This window comes from Pleurodeles waltl, chromosome 7, assembly GCF_031143425.1.
Source record: "Pleurodeles waltl isolate 20211129_DDA chromosome 7, aPleWal1.hap1.20221129, whole genome shotgun sequence".
Lineage (NCBI taxonomy): Eukaryota > Metazoa > Chordata > Amphibia > Caudata > Salamandridae > Pleurodeles > Pleurodeles waltl.
Window position 1 is genome coordinate 871,669,946 of NC_090446.1, and position 25,857 is coordinate 871,695,802.

The window sequence follows — 25,857 nt, forward strand, 5'->3', positions numbered from 1 at the left end:
CTTAAAGTGTTCCAAGAAAGTACTAATCTTCTCACAAAATAACTGCTCACCATCCAATGTCACTTCCACAAGCAAGTCCTGCACATCTCCTGAAAATCCAGTTGAAAGCATCCAAGTTTGTCAATGCAGCCTCAAAGCCATGCCCATAGCCTGATCAAGGGTGTTTGTGGCGCCACAGCCATATTTAGGATTTGTTTTGACACATCATTGCTACAACTCACGAGGACAGCATTTTCACCCAAAGTCTGGGATCAAGACTCTTCTGAATACTGGACTGCTTATTCAAGAAAGATGACTACTCGCCTCTCCTAGGGCACTTTTTATGCTTTTTGTTTTTAAAGCTCTTAGTCTAACACTCTCTGGAAGGTGGCTTACCTTAGGGGAGGAAGTCCACTTGGGACTCTCCCTGCAGGATTTAGTGCAAAAATAAAATTGGCCTCTCATAGCCTTAACATGCATATGGGCACAAAAGCAGCAGGCTATAAAGCCATACCCAAAAGCCAGGAAACACATATGGCTGACACAGGGATTTGAAGAGGGCATCTTGCAACACCATCTGTAAGACTTAAACCTAATATATGGTGGTGACGTCACATCCAGAAGCAGAGTCATAGCTGGAGCCATGCAGCACCAGCTGATTGTGCTGGGGAGTAATTGCTGGGGAAGAAGTTTTCTGAAACTGTTAGAAACCTTGAAGGAGTATTCATAAGGTGAGGAATCTGAGAGAAGATGTACCAAACAAAAAAACGTAAGATTTGCTCTCTTTGAAGACAACGGAGTGGAAATCAGACTGAGCGCAGGGATGATTGAGGGCGTTTCATGAGAAGGCATGGCCGTAAACCTGAAGTGAAACGAAGTTTACATACAGGATCATAAACGTAGCTAGTGGAGAAGTGTGGCACAATGGTTAGAGCAGCAGACCCTGATGCAGAGATCTGGCCCAGGACCAGGGTTCAAGTCCCGCCTCAGTAGGTCTTGGGATCAATTCCCTTGGACCAGATAATTCTCGCCTTGGTGCCTAATCTAATTAATGGGTCCCACTCTGTAACTCTGGGCAATAGCTTGCTTAATCCCCACAACGGCCCGACGGCGCTTGGATGCCTGGCTTCACCCTGGGGGTGCCCAGGAGTGGGCACCTCAGAGGGAAAAGCCAGGAGGGGTTCCATAGTGGTATGTGTACAGCGCCTTGAGACCCTAACGGGTGAGTAGTGCACTATACAAGTGTGAAGATTACAGTTTACAGCTAGTGGCTGTAGATAGAGTGAGCAAGTCAAAGAATACCTTTAAGTGCTATGCAGAGAAAAAAAGTAGACTTAAGGAGGAGCTAATGGGCAGAGGAAAGTGGAGGAGAGCATTGTGTAGAGGGAAGGGGAAGGAAAAGAAGTATACATTAAGTATAACTGAGGCAGGGAAACAAGGTGTAAGACGAAGTATGATAAGAAAATGGTAAGAAAATATTTTTTTAGTTTTGAAACGCAAAACATCATACAGATGTTATGAAGGAAATCCAACAGAAGGTTGGGGAGCCATGAATCAAATGTAATACACAATTTATAGACATTAATAAGGTGGAGCTCTTAGGTATTGCAATAGGCACAGAAGGGAAGTAGGTGTCAGGAAAGGAGGAGGGAATCTATTTGCGCTTTAGAAATGTTAAAATGTAGGAACTGAGAAGAGGAGCAAGCTTGAACAGGAAGGTTTGTTATTGTTCCTATATTCATATTGGTTTTCATTTGAAGGTACATTTCTGTAAAGCTTGTGGACATCTTCAACTGGGATATAGTAAAAATTCTCAGATTTCCAAATTTTTTGACTTCCCACAATAGATTAAGAGACTCTGGATTCTCTTCCAGCTATTGTTTCATCATATGTGGACACGCGAAAATACAACCACAACTAAATATGGTGGCTAAGGTGGTTCTAGTTACAAAACAGACCTCAGGAAGTAGAGGGCCTGCCACTGTGCATCACAACATGCAAATGCAAACAAATTGTGTATTTATACTACACACCAATAGGGTCCAGGGTACACAAGGGGCCTTGTTAGATAGAGGCGAGAGGACATCATTAGATAACATCCTAAAAGTACTACGGAAAAAAAGAGAGTAAAGGACAAATACTTAAGTTAATCATGCACTTACCAATCAAGCCTTCAATATCCATCTTTAGATGCTTGCATTTAAAGTCTGGGTCAGCACCATTTTTGTGTAGAATGATCTGGGATATGCATTCATCGATTAGCTTATAGTACTGTGGTCTGTCAAAATAAAAGAAGAAAGCCAAGAAAAAGGTTAGCAGTAAGAAAAGTAGTATGTATTGGTCACCAAAAGTGCCAACTTTTTGCACAATTCACAAGATCAAATCAACACAATAACTCTTTACTTTATGGGCAACTCAGATTAAAATAAAACTTGTAATTTATTTTAACAACAAAATAGAAAAAACAACAATTAGGTTTTTAGTAGAATTTCTTCTTGAGGAGTGCAATAGTGTTTGGACCTCTTCCTCCAGCCGATGTTCGCTGCGGAGAAGGTGCTTGCAGGGGAGGTAAGGAAGGAGGAATGTTGGGTGGTGGTGTGAGAAGTTCTAGGCAATAGCAGTGCTGAGCTTTGTGATTTCCTGCCATTGGAATAGGAGATCCTGAAGCCTTCCTCCAATAGGCACTGTGTGATCGGGGAGGAGGAAAGGGGAGTCACTGTTTGAGAGTTGAGGCTTTCATGCCAGAGCATCCCATGCCCCTACCTCTGTTATTGCTATTCCTGTCCACCTCTCTGGATTCACCCTGTGGAGCCTGCTGGCAGTAGGCCTGTTGCTGTTTCAAGTAAGAGGAAGGGGTGTCTGTCGAGACTGTCTTTTGCTTACACTATACTGCTGCCTACAAAAAGACCACCTTTGGAGGGGATGTTTGGATGGCACTTATAGCGTTGGCCTAGTCTCTGTCTTTCCTCAGTTTCTCTATCATCTAGTCAACCTGTGGTCCAAAGAGATGTTCACCACCAGAGGGCAGATTGAGCAAATGCTGCTAAAATTCCAATTAAAAACCGAAGGCGGGGAGCCAGGCATGGCATCTGACCAGGATGTTGGAGTTAATTCCACGTGTCACAGGCATCCGGACACAGCAGATGGTGGCACTGGAAATGGTTTTACCCTCTGCCACCAGTTCCTAACCCCTCTGCCTATGCCCCTCAGTAAGGTGCTTGAGGAGGTCTTGCATTTCGTCACAGGTCCCAGTGAGCTCTAACATATGGGAGAGCTGGCCAACAAAGTTACCTATCCTATAGTGTGCAGCCACCTCCCCCACTACTCCTTTCTGTACCACAACATCTTTTTGCTCCCCTTATCGAGAGGGGGAGCACCTCCTGAGGCTTGGGCATTTGTGCGGTGTAGACATCCATGGATTCAGGGGGTGCTTATAGTGTGAATAGTTGGGAGAAGGCTTATATTTCTACTCAACACAGGGAAGGTGCCTAGATTTTAGACAGGGTCTCTATCTGGAAGTTTCCGTCTTCCTGGAGAATGTGCATATAAACCCTATGATAAGTTTCTGCCCTCCAAAAACTTTGTGATAGGAGGTAGTGTCATCCGACGGCAGGGGCTAAGTATGGTACACTAGTAGGAATCTAAGTTAACAGCAGCGTCATAAGTTTGATACTGGAAAGGTGGAAGTAAAGAACAAGTTACTTATCTTCAGTAATGCCTCATCTGGTAGAGATAGGTTGCCACAGATTCCTTACCTTTGAACTTCCTGGGCATCAGACTGAATCCAGAAGATTTTTTGTGTGTGGTATGCCTGCGCGCCAGTAGGTGGCATCAATAGGCTCTGCGTGGCAGTGGATTCCATGCCGGAAATTACATTGCGGTAACCCATACAGGCACCACCACAACAAGTGATGTCAGTTACTTTTCAAGGACTTTTCACACCAGGAGCGCAAAGCCATGAAAAGCAGAGATGTGTCTAATCTATTGCCTTGAAAGGGAGTATCTTGAACCCTAGAAAACGGTCCACAGAGCGGGGAAGATAGGTCAGTAAGAAATCTGTGGCTTGTTATTGTTTCTACCAGATAACATGTTACCGAAGCTAAGTAACTTATTTATCTGATAGAGACTTCAAGCCACAGATTCCTTTCCTTTGAATAGATACCCAAGCAATACCATCCCAGGTGGACGGCTGCAGACAAGTTATCTAAACTAGGCAATCCTGCAGGACAGAACGGGCACAATGCCGATCCCTACAGACTGACTATCCATAGCCCATAGTCCATACAGTAATGTTTGGTGAACTCTGCTGTGATACCCACCTTGCTGCATGGCAGATGTCCAGGACTGGGACTCCATGTGCTAATGCAGTGGTCACAGCTTTGCCTCTGGTGGAATGAGCCTGCAAGTCCTCAGCGGGTTGCTTCTTGGCCAATGCATAGCAGATTTTGATGCAAAGAACGACCCACCAGAAGAAAGTTTGTTTCTGCATCGCCTGACCTTTCTTCGCACCAACATGCCCCGAAAAGAGTTGATCTTCCACTTTTGTGCAGTCAAGGTAGAATGACAACGCTCTTTCTGGATCCATACAGTGGAGTCGCTCCTCATCTTTGAAGCCATGTGGAGGAGCGTATAAAGTGGGCAAAGTGACAGATTGTCCCACATGAAATGATGTCACCACTTTCGAGAGGAAAGAGGACATAGCGCAAAGCACCAGTTTTTCTGGAAACAGTAAAAAAGGGAGGCCTGGAGGACATTGCCTGTAGCTCACTCACCCTGTAGCCAGATGTTATTGCCATTAGGAATGCTGTGTTGCGCGTGAGCAGTTGAAGGGGACAATTATGTAGAGGCTTGAAAGGAGCACACATTAAAAGGGTATGAACCAAATTAAGCACCCACTGAGGCATAATGAAAGATGGGGGCAGGAGCTGCACCAAGTACAAGAGCTTTAAGGAATCTATTTACAACAGGGGACTTCAGAGCAGAAAGATAACCCTTCAGAGTACCCAAGCAGAGCCCTCCTGGGAGATGTTAAGAATAAAGAGAAGAACATGAAATAGAGAAGTAGAAAGCGGGTCTGTGGATTTCTCAGTACAATATATTACAAATTTCTTTCATCAGCAGGTGTATACAGTCTTGGTAGGGGGACGCCTGGTTGCCAGAATGACATTACAGAGTTCAGAAGGAAGGTCAAAAGCGGTCAACTGGTGCAGCTAAATCTCCCCGCAAGAAGGTGGCGAGTGGACAGGCTTAGGTGGGGACCCTCTCCTGCAGCTGCGACAGAAAATTCTGCAGAAGGGGCAGCCTGATCGGAGGACTGATGCTCAATTGCAGAAGCTCAGGAAACCATACTCTGTGCCCAATCCAGAGCCAGAGGGATGACGTGGGCCTGGTCGTTCCTGCTCTTCTGGAGAACTCTGGGTAGGAGTAGTATGGGTGGAATGGAGTACAGGAGGCCTGAGCTCCACTGGAGATGAAAAGTATCTCGGGGCAATAGCCATCTTGGAAACTCCTTCGTGAAAAACTGCTGACATTGCGCGTTCTCTTCAGAAGTCAACAGATATAATCAAGGCTCTCCCCACTGCTGAAAGAGAACTTATGCCACCTCCGGGTGGAGACACCACTCGTAATCTGCTAGGCATGGGCGGCTGAGTTTGTATGCTCTGCCCTTCAGAGAACCTGCCACGTGCTGAACTACCAGGGATATGCCCTCTGTTCCAGCCATGTCCAGAAACGCAGGCCTCTTGACAAAGGGTCCATGACCCCCACACCATCCTGTTTGTTGCAGTACCACATGGCGGTGATATTGTCAGCGAGAACCTGAACTAGCTTTCCATTGACGGAGGGTAGAAAGCCTTTCAGTGCCAGGCAAATTACTCCAGCAAATTGATGTGGAGTCCGGATTCTGCTGGAAACCAGATTCCTCGAATCTCCACCACTCACACATGGCCGCCCCATCCCAGAAGTGAAGCATCTGTCACTACTGTCAGATCTGGGTGGGGAAGGGAAATGAGTCTGCCTTTGACCCAATCTGGTTTGTGAGCCACCACTACAGGTCTTTTGCAGTTCCCTCCATTATCTGGACCATGCCGGAGAGATTCCCCTGACGCTACGTCTGCTGGAACTTCAGGTTCCACTGCAGAGCCCGCATATGCCATCTGGCATGAGTTACTAGCAGGATGCAAGAGGACATGAGGCCATGAGGCCCTGCAGGCTCAGAGTCATTCTCATCGAAATCCAGGATAGAGTTTAACATCAGTATCATAGCCCAAATATCCTGGACTCGCTAATCGGGAGGATTAGCCCAAAAATGCTCTGTGTCCAGAACAATCCCTATGAAAGGGAGAGTTTGAGATAGAGTCAGGTGTGACTTTGGCAAGTTTATAGTGAACACCAACAAATGCAACAGGTCCGCCGTAGTCTGGAGGTGGGAGACGGCAGCCTAAGCGAGCTGGCCTTCAATAACCAGTTGTTGAGATAGGGGAAGACTCGTCCCCCTGATCTCCGCAGATGAGCTGCGACCATTGCCATATCCCTGGTGAATACCAGAGTGGCACTGGTTAGCCAAAGAGGAGCATGGTAAACTGAAAGTGCTCATGACCTAGTGTAAACTGCGGGTAACGTCTGTGGTGAGGTAGGATGGGAAAATGGAAATACGAGTCCTGCAAGTCCAATGCTACGATCCAATCTCCTTGGTCTAGGATAGACAAGACCGGAGCAAATGTGAGCATCATGAATTTCTATTTTTTGAGGAAAAGATTGAGGGATCTCAGATCTAGGATAGGTCGAAGACTTTTGTTCTTTTTGGGTATCAGGAAGTATTGGGAACTGCCTACTTCTGATGTTGGAACCCTCACCATGGCTCCTTTGGCCACGAGAGCCATGACTTCCTCACTGAGCAAGGACAGAGAATCCTACGTTAGCCAGTCGTGCATTTAAGGTATGGTGGGCAGGATTGGAAGGGGAGGGAGTAGCCCCTCCGTATGGTCTGTAAGACCCACCTGCCCGATGTAAAGGACTGCCAGTGGTGAAGATGATGGCAGATTCTGCCATCAACTGGGCTCCCATGATCCTGTAAGGCAAGATCAGGAGGACTTAGGGGCTGTGACTACCGTAGAGGTGGTGGTTGTAGCAGACGTCTGGCTACCTGACCCATGGGTTCAGTAAGAACTAGTTCATTCATTTAAAAACAAATAAAGAACTACGTCCACACTCAAGCATAGCTTGGGAAGCTTGGGCAACAGTTGCTGGCACAGGTTTGATGCAGTTGTATGCCCCTTCTGTATTCACGAATAGGGTGAAAGGAAGACTGGGGATGACGCGGGGCATCTGAGAGGCCCAGGATTTGGCTGCAGCCTGCGAGTCCATAAAGCGCTCCAGCGCAGAGTCTTCCTTGTCTCTGAAAAGACGGGTGCCATTGAAGGGCATGTCCATGAGGGTAGCCTGGATATACCCTGAAAAGCAAGATGTTCTCAGTCAGGTGTGGCGCTGAACACCACTGTTGATGTAACCGCTCTGTCCAGCGAGTTTCTGTGTCTAAACCATACCTAACAGTGTATTTAACTGCATCTCTCACTTCCTTGACCTCTTGGAAGAGAATGGCCCAGGCTTCCTCCGGGACCTGTGGCAGCATCCGTGCAACAGTGTCCCACAGGGTTTGGGAAGAGCGGCCCCATAAACATGCAGTGTTCACCGACTGCAACACAAGGCTGGTGTGAAAGAAACCACCTTCTTTTCTAGGGTACCCAGCCTCTTGGATTCCCTGTCCGGGGGAGCGGCCGAGATAGAGGCTTGGATGCCCACGCTCTCAGGGGTGGGGTGTTGGGTGAATAAAGTTGAGACCCCAGGAGCAGGGCAACTGCGGCAGGCAATGGGCCTGTTCAAAGGAACCCTTGTGCTGTAATTGGACCGGGTTCCCTGTAGGACATCAGTCAGCACTCCATTAAATGGGAGCAGTGGTTCAGAAGAGGAAGCTCTAGGTTGAAGCACTTCCATCAAGATGTAAGTCTTGACTGCCACCGAGGGCAGTTCGATGTCCAGGACCTTCAGGTGCCCTCTTCATTACCACAGCATATGTTGCTTCTACCTCTGTAGCCATGGTAGAGGAAGAAAGCAAGCCAGTATCTGGAGAGGTAACCAGTTCACTGGCATCACCTAGTTCCTCACACCAGTCTGTGCTTTCTTGTTCTTCTAGTATTCTAAAGGGGCCAGTGACCCATCCCATTCTTACCAGAGACCGAAGTCTTCAGAATAGGGCTCAGACGCCCATCTTGGACACCGGGTCCTGTAACTGCCGGAATCGGTGTCAGTCGATGCAGCTCTGGGTCGAATTCGGGGATCCAAATGGGGCTGGTACTGCCAGTGGGTGCCTGCGACGCTAAAAGCATTGGCATCGGGACCAGCATAGGGTGATGTGATCTGCGCATGTTCAGATCTGTGATCAGATCCATAGAGTCCCATTGGAGCCGAAGCCGTGGAATCTGATGAGGCCCCCCTCATACCCCATGGGGCCCGTAGGCGCTCCGTAGGGTTTGGCCCGCTCAAAGACATGGCCCATGGCTTAGTAAAAAAAATTCACCTGAGCGGGGGTCGCTCCGGCTCCCGAAAAAGCAGAGAGGCACAAAGTCAAACATGGCAACAGTTCCTCAGAACCACGTCTCAATTGCTGATATTCCTTAGTGATGATGCGCAAGAAGCAGTTGAACCAAGCTTCGACTTTTTGTGCTTCTTATGCCTCTTTCCCAAATGCCCTGAGTACTTGGAGTGGGAAGAAGGGGGCTTGGGGCTCCTGCAGGGCTCCTGCAACCTTCCTCTCAATTCGGACCTACACCTCCTAGAAGGCGACGCCTCTGCTGGGCGTTAGCAGCTTCATAGACTGCTCCCTCAAAGCCTTCGTGCCATGACCCGGCAGTTGAAGCACAGCTTGGAGTTGTGGTCATGCTCGAGACACCACAGATACACAAAATGGGGGTCTGTAACCGACATGGTGCGGTGACAGGCGCCAAAAGGCTTGAAAATCTTCCGGCTCCAGTCTGATGCCTGGGAAATTCAAAGGTAAGGAATCTGTGGCCAGAAGTCTCTATCAGATATGTTTACTACTTCTCTTGTGCTCATGAGGAAGTCAAAATAAGTGGAAAAAAAAAAAAGGTGATCTTACCTTTATCATCTCAGAACCGGAGTGAGAAACACCCAATTTTCAGCATTATCAGCAACGAACATCAGTTATAACTGCTCTGATAAGCATGACTCCATTTTGTTAACTATTGAAGTTACCAGGAGAGCTTTGTATACTAAAATAAGATTCTGTTGCACTAGAGCTGGCCTCTGGCGTGCTTATCAGGAAAGGACATCACAATGGGTCAGCAAAACAGATTCTCAGCTGTCCACAATAATCCCAGAAATGCAGACCCATTGAAGTCATGCTGGAGACAATCAGATGCTTAAAATATAAGGCTAAAGATGCAGAAGGATGTTCATGTCCTAACAATGTGAGGCTAGGTCGACAGAAAAGCTAGAGTATGGAACTATTCCTGGTACAAAGGGCACAGAGGTCACATGTTGATGCCTGCATCACAAATGCTACCAGGGACTGTAGTGACGAACCTGCTGAGCTATAGAGACTGACTTACTTCTACCACTAGAACACAGCCAGGATCCTTTCATAACTGAATAAGCCAAACTGCTTCTCTTCCTGGATTGCACAGCTGCACTTCAGCAACAACAGGGGTCATTTTGGGCTGGGAAACTGAAACTTAACAAACAAGGTCTTACATAGAAGTTGTTATTTCCATTGAAACTGAATATACTAGACGTGAAAAGGCAGTATTCTTTACCAACCAGAAAGAAGCACGGAAATCGATAGAATGCTGGAAGTCGTCCTATGAAACATCAGTATTCAGGAGCCCCAAGCTTTAACAACAGAAGACAGGAACAAATGTGCAGATACTTGTCTAAAGAACAGAAGGAGTCAACATCAGAGTTTGATTCCCAGCTGTGCATGACGAACATATTACCTTCAGTAACACACTTTCTGGTAGAAACTCCATCAAACTGCAGATTTCTCATTGTCTGAATATTCCCCAGGCATGAGACTGGATGAAGAAACATTTTAGCAGTTCCTCTGTGCACTGGTAGGTGGAGTCATGCAGCTTCGCACTGAAACTGTCCTTCTCTGGAAATTATGTGTGGGGCCTACAAAGGCACCACTCCTTCGTGTTGACATCAGTTGCTATCAAGAATGTCTGTCTCCCCAGATGCAGAAATCCAAAAGCAAATTAGCTCTGATCAGTGTGCAGATTCCTAAACTTGGGATCTTATTAATGGAGAGAGGCTGAAAGGGTCAGTGAGGATTCTGCAGATAGTAGAGTCCCTAACAGAAAGAGTGATACCAAAGTTAAGTTACTTGTACTTCTGAAAGAAACTTGAATCTGAAATTACTCTCCTTTTGAATGGACACGAAGTACCTATTTGGAGATGGCTCTGTGGATGGACCCAAACCAGAAAGTCCTGCAGGACCGAGAAGGCAAAATACCCCTCTCAGTGAACATGACAGCCCAGATAATAATGCTTCATGAACGTATGGAGGGGTGTCACATAGCCACATGGCAAATATCCACGACAGGGACTCTGTGTTCCAACGCAGTGGTAGCAGCTTTGGACCTGGTAGAATGACTATGCAGTCCTTCTGGAAGGTGCCTCTAAGCCAGTGCACCAGTGACGGCCGGTAACTTTAGGAGGGATGGGGGTGGACAGGACGCACATACACACTCATTCATTCACACACACGCAGCACATCCATTCACAACACTCATTATCAAAACTACACGCATGCACCATTCATTTAAAAGCACACACACACACACACACACACACACACACACACACACACACACACACACACACTTTCCTTCAACTCAGCCTCTAAGGTCCCAGGAGGGTTGGGACTGCTGCCTTCCCTCATTGGCTGAGCTTAGGGAGGGAGGGAAGGCAGCAGTCCCAACTTCGTCACAGAGTGGGACGGGGTCAGTGAGCTGCTGATCCCACCCCACTCTGTGACAAGGAGTCATTGACTGACACTCGCCCTGGGCACTTCAGTGCTTAAACCTAAAGCACCCAGGTCTGAGTCAATGGGTGACGCTTCCCTCGTCACCGAGGGAGAGGGCCTCGAGGCACCTTTGCTGAGTTAAGGAGGTCACGCCGATAGGAATTGTGACCTCTTCAGCCCAGCAAAGTTCAGCTCAGTAACCCAGGAGCCTGTGCAATTAATGCATGTCTAGCTCCTGCCTTCCTGATCTGAAAATGATGAGTGTCTGTCAGGCTGACCTTTGCTCAGCCTAACAGGTACTCTTCATGAAAGGCAAAAGGTGAGGGGGCGTGACCTCTCAGCCCCAAAGGACGGACCGTGGGCTGCAGTGCGCAGCAGATACTAATACAGATCACGATCCAGGGGAAGATGGTTATCTTCTGCACAGCCTTGTCTTTCTTCGATCCAGAGAAACCCGCACAAAGAGATGATCGTCCACTCTGTTCTTTGGTAAAATCTATGTCAAAACTTAGTGCTTTCTTGAGTCCAAGCAATGTAGTCTATCCTCCTGCATAGGGGGTTAGACAGAGCTTAAACCCCGGCAAGGTCATGATTTGACTAACATTAAAAAGCATCCTCAATGGGCACCAAGTGGGTACCCCAATGTAACAGTGATGAGGAATACTGTCTTGAGGGTGAGGAGCCGCAAGGAACACCTGTAAAGTAGTTAAAATGGAATGCACATTTAGAATATGATAAAGGTTGCCAACCGTCATTATCGATACCTGAATCAGTGCACAATAAGGAATGCAGGTGTGATGTTGTCATTGTGTAGACAGATCAAGAGTAGGAAATGGAGTCTCAGAGGCGGCCGGACGTGACTTCGGTCGAGCCGACTCAACATCAGGGAGCACAATTTGGTCCTTGTATCCCAGAGTTGACATCAGCATTGATGCACCGGGAACCATCATGGGCTGTGGTGTCAAAAACCAAGTTGATATTGGAGTCAGAGGTGGCATTTTTTATGGGCTAGTAGGGTCCAGCTGGTGCAGAGGGCAAACCTGCCGGCAGTAACCCTAATGGAGAACCTTTCAGCTCCTTGGGGCCCACAGGAGTGCCAGAGGGACTTGGCAAGCATCCTAAGAGTCGGAGAAAGCCTTTGATCTGCGTAGAAGTGGCAGACGGCCCTGGGAACTCTGGTTGTGCCAAAACAAGTTGAGGGATCAGCTCCAAAGTCAAAGGTCTTCAGGAGTGAGATCAAGATGTATGGTGCCGTCCTTGCGCATCTTAACAGTACAGTACTTCATATTCAGCTTGCACTACAGATGTCTGGCTTTAGGTTAAGCCTAGGGTGCACTCAGAAGTTGAAAAACAGCACGCAGACACAGATAGGACAGACATAAACAGGACAGGTGGAGAAGTATTTTAATACATGTATTGAACTCTTATGTTACAAACACACTGCAAGTTGCATTTCTAGACCAAATATCACGTCTTCCAGCCGCAACACCACACACAAACTCATATCGTTATTGCTAGAGGCAATTTCAGTTTCTAAATGAATATACCGAATGACAAATCACACTGTCTTTTACATGGAGTACCGTCAGGAAAACTACCAGAAAGATTAGAATTGTGGTTGAGATAAGGAGAGCTGCATATCCTGCTTGCAAGGAATGTTAGCACTCATCTATTCATGCATTAGGTAGCTGCACTCGTAGCGGCCAGTAATGCCTGTGTTGGGTGCCCTGACCCAAGTGGATATAGGAGCACTTCTGTGATGTTATAGTCTTTTGTGGTCTGAGCCCACTGTCCTTTTGAAGCTCCATAAAGTATCAAGATTAGCACCTGTTACCCTTCTCTTTCTATGGAACTCCGTCTAATACTCATTTGACCACCAATAATTCAATCTCTTTGACAAGGCTGGAGGCATGTGCAGCAGAGGTCTTCAGGAGAACACTACAGACTATTGAGAAAGGGAAGCGCCTAATCACAGAAAGACCTGAACAGCCCACTGGTCGGGGATAATCTCATTCCAGTTGGGCAGGTGAAAGCATATTCTATGTCTCCTCTCCTGGCTCCCAACTGCCGCCGGATGACTCCTGAAGGGAGAATTTAAGTGGCTTGATGGTGGGAGGGGAAGACGAACATGAGAAATGGGGCATATTGTTGGAGTCCCCACCTGCTGCAGCCAATACACCCCCTGAAGTCTCGAAAGGGTTGGACAGGCTGATGCACACACTGATATGGCAGCCTCTGGTGGAATGCCAGACACTGGAAGTAGTCCCTGAACATCTTGTAACTGAAGATAAAACTGATGGACTGGGCTAAGCAAGCCAAAGGAGTAGGTCATAGCAAGGCGTGGAGCCATCAGAACGCATATCCATGAGGGACACTTCCACATCCCCAGAGAAACCTGTAGTGCACTTCCATGTGTGGCATGACCCAGTGTTGCAGTGCTTATACCATGGCCAACACAATCTGCAGTATATAGTTTGGCACAAAAAATATATTTGAGCTGCCTTTGCCATCATAGACCATTTGCACAAATGTATTTCTAAACTCCTCAGGAAAGGCGGACAATATCTTGCTCACCATGTCCCAACATGGTATGGGTGTATCAGCCCAGCAGGAATACCACATTAAATTATCGTAATACCAAAATATTAAAGAAGACTATCTTACTACATGCACCAATGTGCTTAGGCTCTTTATAAAGAATGCTGGAGGAAAGGCACACAGTTTCATTTTGTTGACTGAAGCCTGTACTATAAGACATTACAGTGATAGGTGCTGAGTCAAGAAGGCTGGGTCACTGGGAGTATGTCATGGTGCAGACAAAGTGCCTGTCAAGGCTTCCCTGAAGAGCAGTAAAGTTGCATAGCCAGGCTGCAAAATTTCACTAAGTAGATTGGCCTTGGTTCCCACTTTTGACAACTGGATTTCAAACACCCCTGCATGCCACCACAGCTAAGACAATACTTTTCTCACTGGGGCCCCAAATAAGTCACTGGAAGGGAATCAGCCTCACTAGCATTTCAGAGGTTTAAGATAATTCCATCATCAGTATAGTGAGGAGGCATTAATTGTTTGTCTCATCAACATCTACATTATGTGAAACATCCTGGGGGTACTGTATGCGACCCGATTTGGAGTCAAATAAGGCCTTAAGTCATCAAAGATACTGGTGCAGAGGCAAAGGATCTGATGGCAGCGCCTTAGCAATCTCATATGAGAATGAACGAGATCTAGATGAACGCTGTTCCAGATCAAAGAATCAGCATCTGAGTCAGACCCTGAACTGGCGCCAAGGGAGCTCAGGCCAGCAATGACCTGGTCAGAACAGCGTGGCATCCCTCAAAAAAGTGCAGGTAGGGTATGGCCATGGTTAGAGGTGAGCCAGAAGTCTTAAAGGATCAGTTAGGAACAGAGCAAGATCTGCTGGTGGAAGTCTGACTGGGGGCCCTGGTGGATCATTGTGCCTCAAAAGAACTTTGGAGTGGCCCTGAACCATCTAGAAAAACTGCAGCATTGTATCCTTGAAGGCCTTTATTGGCTACGGAGTAGACGATGGCTCAAGAAATTCGGGGCACACCAGCTCCAACTGTGAAAAAGGGTGGGAATTGCAAATGGAATGGACAATCTCTCTCTGAAAAGGAAGTGGTCAGGAGGACTCCTCCTGTCTGAACTTCTTGTGCTTGCAGGACAATTAGTCCCTGGACTTCATTTTAAACTTACCTGATGGCTGGGGACTGCTTGACTTTTAATCATGCTTGATTTGGGACATCAAAGGCATACTTTATATGGGCCAATAAACAGCATGTGCTTTCACCAAGCATGGCATGGCTCGAGCCCCTTAGTCTTAAGGGGACAAGCAGCAAGAAGCAGCACTCTACAAATTGATTGACTGATTGAAGGGAGACATTCCTTTGGCACACTTACTCATAAAAAAAGGCATTCCGGAAGTTACTAAAGCACTAAGTTTGGGAGCAGAGCGCCAGATTACATCAAAGGACACAGAGAAAGAAACACTGGTGTCAGTCTGCAGAGGTGATGCCTATATATGGCCCCCTGAAGTCATTCCCAGAAGTGGAGTAAAGCTAAGGTGGAGTACAATGGCACAACCTGTCGGGGTCAGGGGAGCTTATCAGACCTGCACAGTTAGCACTGGCTCTGGTGACATGGAACTACAGAGACTGCCTTGCTCTGGACTGCTACAGCTGGTGGTTGAGGACTGCTGGTAGCCTGCTTTTCTGGGCCGACAACATGGCTTACATTTTGACAGTTGAAGGCTCCCTCATCAGGTACACCAATGTCGGGGGAGGGGTAGCACCAGCCCTTCAGGTAAGCTGCAGGTGTGCCAAACAGAATGAAGTGGCTTTCCTGCTGGATATGTTCATTGTGGTGCACTACAGGAGGTAGGAAGACACTCACAATATGGGTCAGCTCTGGTTTAGTTTCCTATGGCAGTCAGCTGCTTATGTGTATTCTTCACACCGAGAATACAGCATGGCTTCGTCTCCTGGACAGCCTATCCTCCTTCACGGCCACACATCCCTTTCCTTCTCTGAACTGCTAAGTATACTTCTAGGTGCAAAGTAGATCCTCAGCTTCTCCAGCAAACTATGTAGACCTAATCTTTGGGACGCTGGCTGTCATGCAGACACCAGCCTTGGGTACACAGCAACTCACTGAATACCTTGTGGCACACTTACTTCCTTGGTCGAGAAGAACCTGGAACTGGAAATTAGGTGGGTGGTTTAGGTCACACATTTATACTCATTTAGTAGACTCTGCATGTGGTTCCAAGGTTTTGGTACAGGTAAGGAAGTGGTTCCTTTTTTAATGATATTTTTCTGGCTGTAGTGCAAACACAGGTTTTGTGCAAAGTGATGGTCCACAGCTACAGGGAGTGCAGAATTATTAGGCAAATTAGTATTTTGACCACATCATCCTCTTTATGCATGTTGTCTTACTCCAAGCTGTATAGGCTCGAAAGCCTACTACCAATTAAGCATATTAGGTGATGTGCATCTCTGTAATGAGAAGGGGTGTGGTCTAATGACATCAACACCCTATATCAGGTGTGCATAATTATTAGGCAACTTCCTTTCCTTTGGCAAAATGGGTCAAAAGAAGGACTTGACAGGCTCAGAAAAGTCAAAAATAGTGAGATATCTTGCAGAGGGATGCAGCACTCTTAAAATTGCAAAGCTTCTGAAGCGTGATCATCGAACAATCAAGCGTTTCATTCAAAATAGTCAACAGGGTCGCAAGAAGCGTGTGGAAAAACCAAGGCGCAAAATAACTGCCCATGAACTGAGAAAAGTCAAGCTTGCAGCTGCCACGATGCCACTTGCCACCAGTTTGGCCATATTTCAGAGCTGCAACATAACTGGAGTGCCCAAAAGCACAAGGTGTGCAATACTCAGAGACATGGCCAAGGTAAGAAAGGCTGAAAGACGACCACCACTGAACAAGAAACACACAAGCTGAAACGTCAAGACTGGGCCAAGAAATATCTCAAGACTGATTTTTCTAAGGTTTTATGGACTGATGAAATGAGAGTGAGTCTTGATGGGCCAGATGGATGGGCCCGTGGCTGGATTGGTAAAGGGCAGAGAGCTCCAGTCCGACTCAAGACGCCAGCAAGGTGGAGGTGGAGTACTGGTTTGGGCTGGTATCATCAAAGATGAGCTTGTGGGGCCTTTTCGGGTTGAGGATGGAGTCAAGCTCAACTCCCAGTCCTACTGCCAGTTCCTGGAAGACACCTTCTTCAAGCAGTGGTACAGGAAGAAGTCTGCATCCTTCAAGAAAAACATGATTTTCATGCAGGACAATGCTCCATCACACGCGTCCAAGTACTCCACAGCGTGGCTGGCAAGAAAGGGTATAAAAGAAGGAAATCTAATGACATGGCCTCCTTGTTCACCTGATCTGAACCCCATTGAGAACCTGTGGTCCATCATCAAATGTGAGATTTACAAGGAGGGAAAACAGTACACCTCTCTGAACAGTGTCTGGGAGGCTGTGGTTGCTGCTGCACGCAATGTTGATGGTGAACAGATAAAAACACTGACAGAATCCATGGATGGCAGGCTTTTGAGTGTCCTTGCAAAGAAAGGTGGCTATATTGGTCACTGATTTGTTTTTGTTTTGTTTTTGAATGTCAGAAATGTATATTTGTGAATGTTGAGATGTTATATTGGTTTCACTGGTAATAATAAATAATTGAAATGGGTATATATTTTTTTTTGTTAAGTTGCCTAATAATTATGCACAATAATAGTCACCTACACACACAGATATCCCCCTAACATAGCTAAAACTAAAAACAAACTAAAAACTACTTCCAAAAATATTCAGCTTTGATATTAATGAGTTTTTTGGGTTCATTGAGAACATGGTTGTTGTTCAATAATAAAATTAATCCTCAAAAATACAACTTGCCTAATAATTCTGCACTCCCTGTAGTAGTAAGAATGCTGTCTCCAAGTGGCAGAATCCAAACAAGTGCACAATGAAGTGGGAGCTCTCTGCGCATGGACGTCACCTGCCTTCTTAAAGCAGCAATCCTGAAATGGCAAAAGAGGACCCTGCCTAAAAACATCCTCAACTATAAAAACACAAAACTGTTGACACATCTCTCAAACCTACCATCTACCAAACTGCATTGCCCAGGGAGAACAAATCAGCAGCCCCATGATGCAATCTGACTTCATCAATGAAGAGAAAGAGTCTGCCTTTACAACCAGCAAGAGGTGGTACTATTTCAGTTTTGGCACCTTGTATTCCAAGAAGTGGTACCGGTGCTCGGTCTGCTGATGCGCCGGAATCAGCACAGGATTTGGAGGAGACCCAGTGGTGGATTCAGAGGGTCCACCTAGCAAGGAGGGTGATTCCGCCAGTGTTTCACCAGACGGAGGGGCCTCTCAGCTCCTTGGAGAGCAAGGGAATCAGTATGGATAGGAAGTGTTGGGACACTGCCTAGCAGAACACTTCAATCTGCCTCCATGCCGCTGACTGCCCCAGAAACTCTGGTTGTGCTAGGACAAGTTGCGTGATAGGCTCCAATGTCGATCAACTTGAACAGTGATTTCAAGTAGCATAGTGACGCCTTCCTGCACCCTCAGGAGTACGAGTGTTCAGTAGGAGCAGAATCCCACATGGAAAGTTTATATTTTTTCTTTAACTTAATAATTAAAGCATGACGATGACCTGTGACTTCTGAATAGAGAACAGGGCCGGACTAACCCTTCACACTGGATTGGTCTCATCGACATGTAGTTACCTCAGGCCTTTGAGTAGTGGTTTGACCCCAGGCACCACAGACAGACCGGATCTGAGGCAGACATTTGTTTGCAACAGTCCTTTAGGGTTTGAACACTGTTGTCTTGGGAAGTGACATTGCCCTTGCTCACTGAAAAAAGTTTGTGGGATGGAAAACGGTTGCAGAGACAAGTGGTAGCTCCGGATCCACATCTAGTGGCACAGAAAGAAAGGAACTGATGTCAACGCCCAAGAGCAGTGCTTCTATGGATCCTGGAGGTAATTTCCAGATTGGAACAGCATCAGTGTAGGGCCACACGGTACCACCTACTGACATGTAAAGGTACTCCTCAAAACTTTCCATGTGCAGTCTGACACTCAATATGTTTTGGAACTCCCCACTGGTGGAGCTGGGCAATGTCCCAGTCATCAGACGCAACAACAGTTGTAATGAAATCATTCATAGAAATTTTTAAAACATACGTAACTTTACTAGTTTCTGTAGGGCCAAATGTGTCATATAGAACCTTATCCCAAACAATCCCATCGGGAACCGGAAACAGCAGAAATGTTCACAAGGCACAAGTCTCATCACACTTTGTCGGAAGACAAATGAAGCTTAAAAACCTCTTCTACCAGTTCAATAGCCGAGCATTCAGAACACAATGCCCATATATAAGCAGAAAGAAAATAAATCACAAATTCAATCTACATGAAGAAAGCAAATAATGTTAGAGTAATCCATAGGTAGGACCATGTACAGATCAGATAACTGTGTTTAAGCCAGTTGAAAGGCTTCCGTATAGCATGGAGAGAAGTGGTAGTTGAATTTGAGGACCCGCCGTCGGTATCGACAAAGTATCCAGATGTAGTCTGTGTAAAGACAGGAGCCGCTGCAGGTAAAGGAACTGGGTAACGCCTTCAACGGTGGATCAACCTAACAACTCCATTGCTTTGTAATGTAATAGAGCACTGTAGATTTATTTCTTGTGCATGTAGCAGTAATTAGAATTAACAAAAAATCATTCTCTGCCTTCCCCAACCTTGTACAAACAATTTTGGTGTTATTTAATGTTGAAAAGGTATATCCTGTACAGTAGTGAGAGGGAATAGGAACTATCCAGGAATCCTTGAGCTCTACTATGCAGGATCAACCACATGATGCAATTTGACTTCATCAATGGAGAGAAAGCGTCTGCCTTAACAACATGAAAGAGGTGGTATTATCACAGTTTTGGTAACTTGTATTCCTCGTTTTCACTGCAATCTTCCCTCGAACTAGATCCCCCTACTTTTGGAATCCCGCCTGTAGATGTTGGTAAATCCCTCATTCCTAAAGTGGTGGCATGTGTAGTAGGACATTAATGTTGGAAATGTTGTAATTCCTGCAGGAAAGTGAGATGCTCATTTATGTCAAAAGGTACACACACTGCATAGGCTTGTTAGACACTAAGGGGTGTTTGTGGTGGGTGCTTGATGGTGGAGCCTTTAATTTACTGGCAGATGTCACACCTAAGGACATACTGCTCTTTATCTGCTAGTGCAGACCATGGCAGCAATAGCGCTTCTGTAGTAATGAAATAGTAACCACCACATCAGCATAGGCAGAGGCAACAACCTTGTGAGCTGCGTGAATTCATTCTAGCCTATGGTCCTGGTTGGGGATAACACAATCACTCACCCCTGGAATTGTTACATAAGGAATTTTTTTGGGCACTTACCTGGTAGGAATATTTTGCTGGACATACTTTGGGTATAGGAGTGCCGCCAGCCAAAGCTTTCACAGCACCCATTTTTTCTTCATCCACCCTCCTATGAGAACGAGCAATTACATGGACAGTTATAAACTCTGCCACCTTCCCCAGAGCATTTTATGCTTCACAGTGTTTTCTTTGGAGTCTCTGAATCTGTTAAGGCACCAGTAATGCACATTTTCATTGAAAGACTGGACACAGTAGTACGAATCACACAGAGTAAGTCGGGAATTCAGGATTCATATGTTGCAGTGCCAAAGTCAATGCTTTTAGTTCAACTAGCTGTGCAATGCAATACCTGGGGACTGTGTAAAGATTTGCTGAGGGTGGAATTCTCTATCTTTCTAACTCTATAAACACCTGTGCAAGCTGTGGAATATTGGTGTTTGATGCTGACGGCAGGTTGGGCTGAACCTCAGTGTATATAATATATTACACTATATTTATACTGTTCAAGAGGCATAATAATAGCGGGACTGGGGCTCGTATTGGAGAAACTCTTGAGGTTGCAACTTTGAATCAAACACAGTTTACATCAATTGCAGTTAAGTGGCCCATTGTATCCACCATGGATGTAAGGCTTTTGCATGCAGAATGCTAACCTTTGTAACAGCTGGGACTGGGGTTACCACAATGATGCATTTCCCCTGAGCCAGTGGTCTTTCCTTAATGACAGCCATCTGTAATGCAGCCATTTTTTTTCAGTGGATGCAAAACGCATTTCAGCACTGGAATATAAATGTGATTTATGAGCAATTGGCACTGTGTCCCCTTCACTGAATGTGACATGGGTAGATCTAATAGCACCCAGAAATTTCCGGATAACCAGATGTGTTTTGCTTTCACATGTGTGTGTAAGGGTTTTGCTTCATGCATGTCAGTAAGTAGTAATCTAAGTATTATTGTGTGCATTCAGTAATCCAATCTTTACTGGAAAATCTGGACGAATTAAATCATATAATGGTTTTAAGCGTTGCACATAATCAGATATGTATGGTCTGCCAAAATTAATTAATCCTAACAAGGATTGCATTTTTTATAGCATTTGGTGGTTGCAGTTGTGCCCACACTTCTCAAGGAAGTGTGGTGCCATACTCTTCCCCTTAACTAAAAGCTTGTATCCTAGGAACAGGACATTGCAAAAGCAATTATTGTTTTCTTAAAGATCAATTTGTAGCCAGGTTCAGCAAACTCCAATACAATGCGATCTACCCTGGCGAAGTGCGTGTTTAATTCATCGTCTGTAAGAGATATGTCATCTACATAGGACAATGCCTCTGGATCAATATCATGCAAGATTGATGTCACACAGGCAGAGAACAGTCCTGGACTGTTCTTATACCGTTGGGGAAGTAAGCAAAATTTGGCACCGGAAGCAGAGTACAGAAAAAGTGGTTAGATCCCTGCTTTTACATGCTATGTTTTGGCAGAAGAAACCATAGGAAATATCCAAGGTTGGTTTGTATTATTTGCAGAGAATGTTGTTCATTAGTGCTGTACTGTGTGAATTCTGCATTGCAAATGAATGTGTATAACTATTTAAACATCTGTAATCTAAGTGTATTCTATATGAATAATCTGGCTTAGCTACAAGGAAACAAAGGGTTGTTCAATGGAGATATGCAGGGGTTCAATTACTCCCTGGTACTCAAGCTTTTGCTTCACATTTTATAGGGTACTATGGTTGTATTTGAGGGCTGGACCTTATAGGTATTACATGGTAAACATGGTTGCGGTACAGCATCAGTGCGTGAATGTGCAAAAGCCCAATCGGCAGCATAGGCTTGTTTTACATGTTCTAGGACGAGGACTGAGAAAGAGGGTGTAATAACATCTCACCCTTGTGATACTATTCTAACAAACTCTGGTGTCCAATCTTTTTCTACCAAGAGAATGTCACAGCTAAGTGTTAATCTTTCCCAGAAAATTACTTCAATTGTGCACCCTATGTACCCACCAAGGTCTATGTTTAATTTATAAACGCAATCTGGTGGGGTAACACACCTGTCTGGACTTTTGACTTCTTCGTAGTAATTAGGTGCTCTAACATCCAGAAACTCTTGAAGATTTTGGTGAACTATTGTGACCTCTGCCATGCTGTCCAGCAGAGTCACTTCCACCTCCTGTTCGTCAATAATGATCTGTATGTGTGGCATATTTTGCGGAAAATTCCTGCAACCACCTTTTTTTAAAATTAGGGTTTTTGTTGAGGAAGTTTCTCTCTTTTTTTTTATTATTACATCAGACAAGCATTGTGAGTCCTTTCTCGGTTTGACATACTCCACTGTTCTGCGTTCTGACCACCCACCTCTCTTGTTCCGTTTGTTGGATGAGTCTTGAAAAGAACGTGAAGGGCACATATCAGTATAGTGATACATGTCAGGTTGTTTCAAATTATCATGGTTGCGTAAGTTGTAAAGTTTCTCAGAGTTCTCCATATACACAGATTCTCCCTGTGACTTTACTTTATCAGATTTCTTATGTGCCAGCGTTTTTTTTTTTTTTTTTAGAAGACTCTGGTGCTTGTTTGGTATTATCCTTTTCAGGATTACCTTTAAGCTATGCGTTGTTTGGTCTTGCCCCCAAATTATCCCGACCTATACATGTATAAGTCTCTGCAATTATGTTTGGTAGCTCACCTTCCTGATCTACTAAGGGAACGTGTGTGAGATGTTGGCATACCGCTCATGTTGCTGCTTTCCCTCTTATATTTCCCCACATTATTGAGGATACTGTGGCAAAGTTGCACATTAATTTCATCCCCGAATCGCTTGCATTACAACAGATGAGACATGGTGTTTTTCATCATGCTATCAGGATACCGACTGTGGGGCCTTCCTTGGGTTCCTAGATCTCACACTAACAAGAAGCCACACATTTCCAATAAACTGGGCCACCCTCAGAGTATGTAACAAAATCAGCATCATTTTAGGGTTAATGCATTTTACTTCTCCTAATAAACCTTTATGGAAGAAGCTTGACTTTTCCCCAAGAAAGTTAGGAACAAGTTTTGTAACATGGAATAAAGGAAATTGTCTCAAAGTGAGGGGCAAAGATGCGAATGGGGTGATCAAGCTGTCGTAGCAGGCTAAAAGGGACTATGGCAGCTCTGAAAGGAAAGTCTCAATATTTCCAAATCTGGCATTCGGTTCAGCATGCACAGACAAAAGAAGAGGCCGTTAGGAGCTGAACACCAATCAATAAATTTACTCTTGCTCAAAGTACTACATATGCAATGCCTCATTCAAGCATTAACAACAATCAATGGAATACATTAGTGTAAATTGTAAGAAACGTGGGAAATAAAGAGTTGAACGTACAACAGATGGAGGACAAATAGCAGGACGTAATATAAACACATATGAGCACGGGGTGGGATATATTGTGCAATATATTACATGGACAGCATTACACTCCTGAACACCTGCACACTGTGAACCACACATACTTTAATAATTGTTAGAGGAGATGTGGCAACACAAGGTCATCTGCACATTTAGATTTGTCTTGACAAGATTGTTAAGAGGCAAAGGTGGAATCTGGAAACAAATTAACTTAGATCACAGAAATTATTCTGTGGGATGCCCTTCTGAATGATGATAGGATACATTTACGCACTGGATTCTAAGCAGTGTGCATTTATGTACACTGGTATCATATGGTCAGAAATGTTTCTCTCCAGTATTGGAGCACATAAAACTGGCAATTAGTAGTTAACCAACATCAAACGTTATAGAACAGTTTATGCTCTCATTCATTTACACCTGCTCTTAGCAGTGGAAGTGGAGAGAATGAGAGCATCACCAAGTGAAGGAGAGCTTTTAGCTGGCAGAGAGGTCTGCCACGTACCGGTGTGTATTTGCAGTCTGTTTCCTAAGAGCTGCATTCGTAGTCTAATCCCAAAAAAGTTTTACCAAACAACTTTTTAGGCCTCTAAAATCAAATCTAGGGTAATCGCACACAGGAAAATGTGGAGTGCTAACACCAAACTTGGTATAATTGGGCAGAGCAGCATACCACCCACACATACTGCTCCACTCACCTTATAATGATGGCTTAAGAAAGGGTGAGCGGAGGGGTAATATTGAGCGTATTGTAGTCATCTTAACAAGTCCCTCAGGCATACTGGGGCTCCACCTCCTTAACACTACAGAAATATGGCATGGTACAATTTGCTCTGTCTTGGGTATGGAGACGGTAGTCCATGAAATGCTAGATAAAGACAGCCATGTCAGAAAGAGTTGGCAACTAAAACGGACATCTAGATGCAGAACTTCCACAAATTTATGGACCACAATACTTTAGGGTATTTAACCTGCTTGACCACGAGTTGTGGATGAAACCCTAAGTTCCCATCAGCAGGCAAAGTAACAGTTCCCACAGGCAGAGAAAAAGGAAAAAGCTTAGGGAAAGTAGGGCAGGGGAGGTGAAAGGGTTTTGTTGGGGAAAAGAAGACTGAGATGTGGGACAGGGTAAAGCAGGAGGCGAAGGTAGATATTTACAGTGTCAATACTATTATGTTACACTGATGAGTATGCCTAATGTGGGTATACAAGGTGGTGACATCCACCTGTGCAGCTGTTACTACTCAACAAATGTCCATATAACAGCAAGGTCCTGGACAGTCCCATGTTCTGAGTTCTTCCTTTGTAATATTAAACATACCTTAAGACTGCACAAGCAACAAACAATGATTTTAGAGAGTACCATCACAACTGTAGCACAAATGGAATGGAGCAATCATGCACACGGTTTGTTTTCCCACATAGTACATTCAGTACTTTGTGCACCTCAGCTGTTGCAATAGCATGTGGCATAATGTATGACTTAAAACCAAAGTACTTTTAAGCTGTTCAGTATCTACCCAGGTCTCCAACTAGACAAGGCTAGAAACCACTGATCCAACCATAAACTCCTCTTCAGAAAGATGTGAGAAGTTATCCAATTTCTTCATGGAGACGATCGCAAAGATAAACCACTGTCTGTCAACTCTCTTTATGTCAACTTCTCTCAATTGTGGACACCCCTAACACTATCCCTTGGGTCAACGTATTGTTGTGAATACATCGAGAGTTGCCATTCCAAATGTTCGATTTCCATCATTTAGTACCGTCAGAGAGTACCATTCTTATGTTATGCCTACTTTCAGACTATCTTTGTCACAGAAAGAGTGAACTTTTACAGACATGCGTACAGACATTTGCACTTTGTCTGTCTACTGCCTAAGATGATATGTTTTAGTTACCATAATACTGGTTACTTATAACCAATATGATAGAAAAGGTGACGAATTTGTTGCCATCATTATTTAGTCTTGTTAATGCTTTAGCTGAATCTGCAAGCCCTGTATTTGTTTTTCTAACATATTATTTATTATAACTAGCAATCAGAGAGAGACTTTGCTAGAGATAAGGCTATCATGTTGGAGCTCTCACTGGTTTACAGTCCCAACCAGCCTTAGTCAAAGGTGACATGGGGGAAATTGAAAAGAAGAATACTAAAGCCTGTTCCGGATTATTTTCCAGCCCGAATATGCTGTGACAGAGAATATATGATTTGGTATGTCGGAATGAAAACAAAAGTATGATGGGTGCGATCCATCATGAGAACTAAAACATATTTACTTCTTTATTTAAAATTAGCACAGTGCTTAAGAATAGCTCTTGGGTGTTAGGAGGCTAAGAATTTAATATCTATATTAGGAATGTTCCTGCTGTTTTTGCTGATCATGACTTTTTGCTACATTCATTTTTAATTCTGTGTAGTTACCATTCATATTTTATGCAATAGATTAGAATTTTTATAATTAATGTTTTATAATAAATGCCCTGTTTC

The 25,857-nt window shown here is 44.9% G+C and overlaps 1 protein-coding gene across 1 annotated transcript in view; it reads right to left on the minus strand.

The window, feature by feature from the left end:
- DIAPH1 (diaphanous related formin 1) overlaps window positions 1-25,857 on the minus strand; it is a 978,623-nt gene that overhangs the window by 486,505 nt on the left and 466,261 nt on the right. The window contains exon 13 of the mRNA XM_069199475.1: window positions 2,142-2,257. Within this exon, the coding sequence (XP_069055576.1) occupies window positions 2,142-2,257 (116 nt within the window). The remainder of the gene's footprint in view (window positions 1-2,141; window positions 2,258-25,857) is intronic.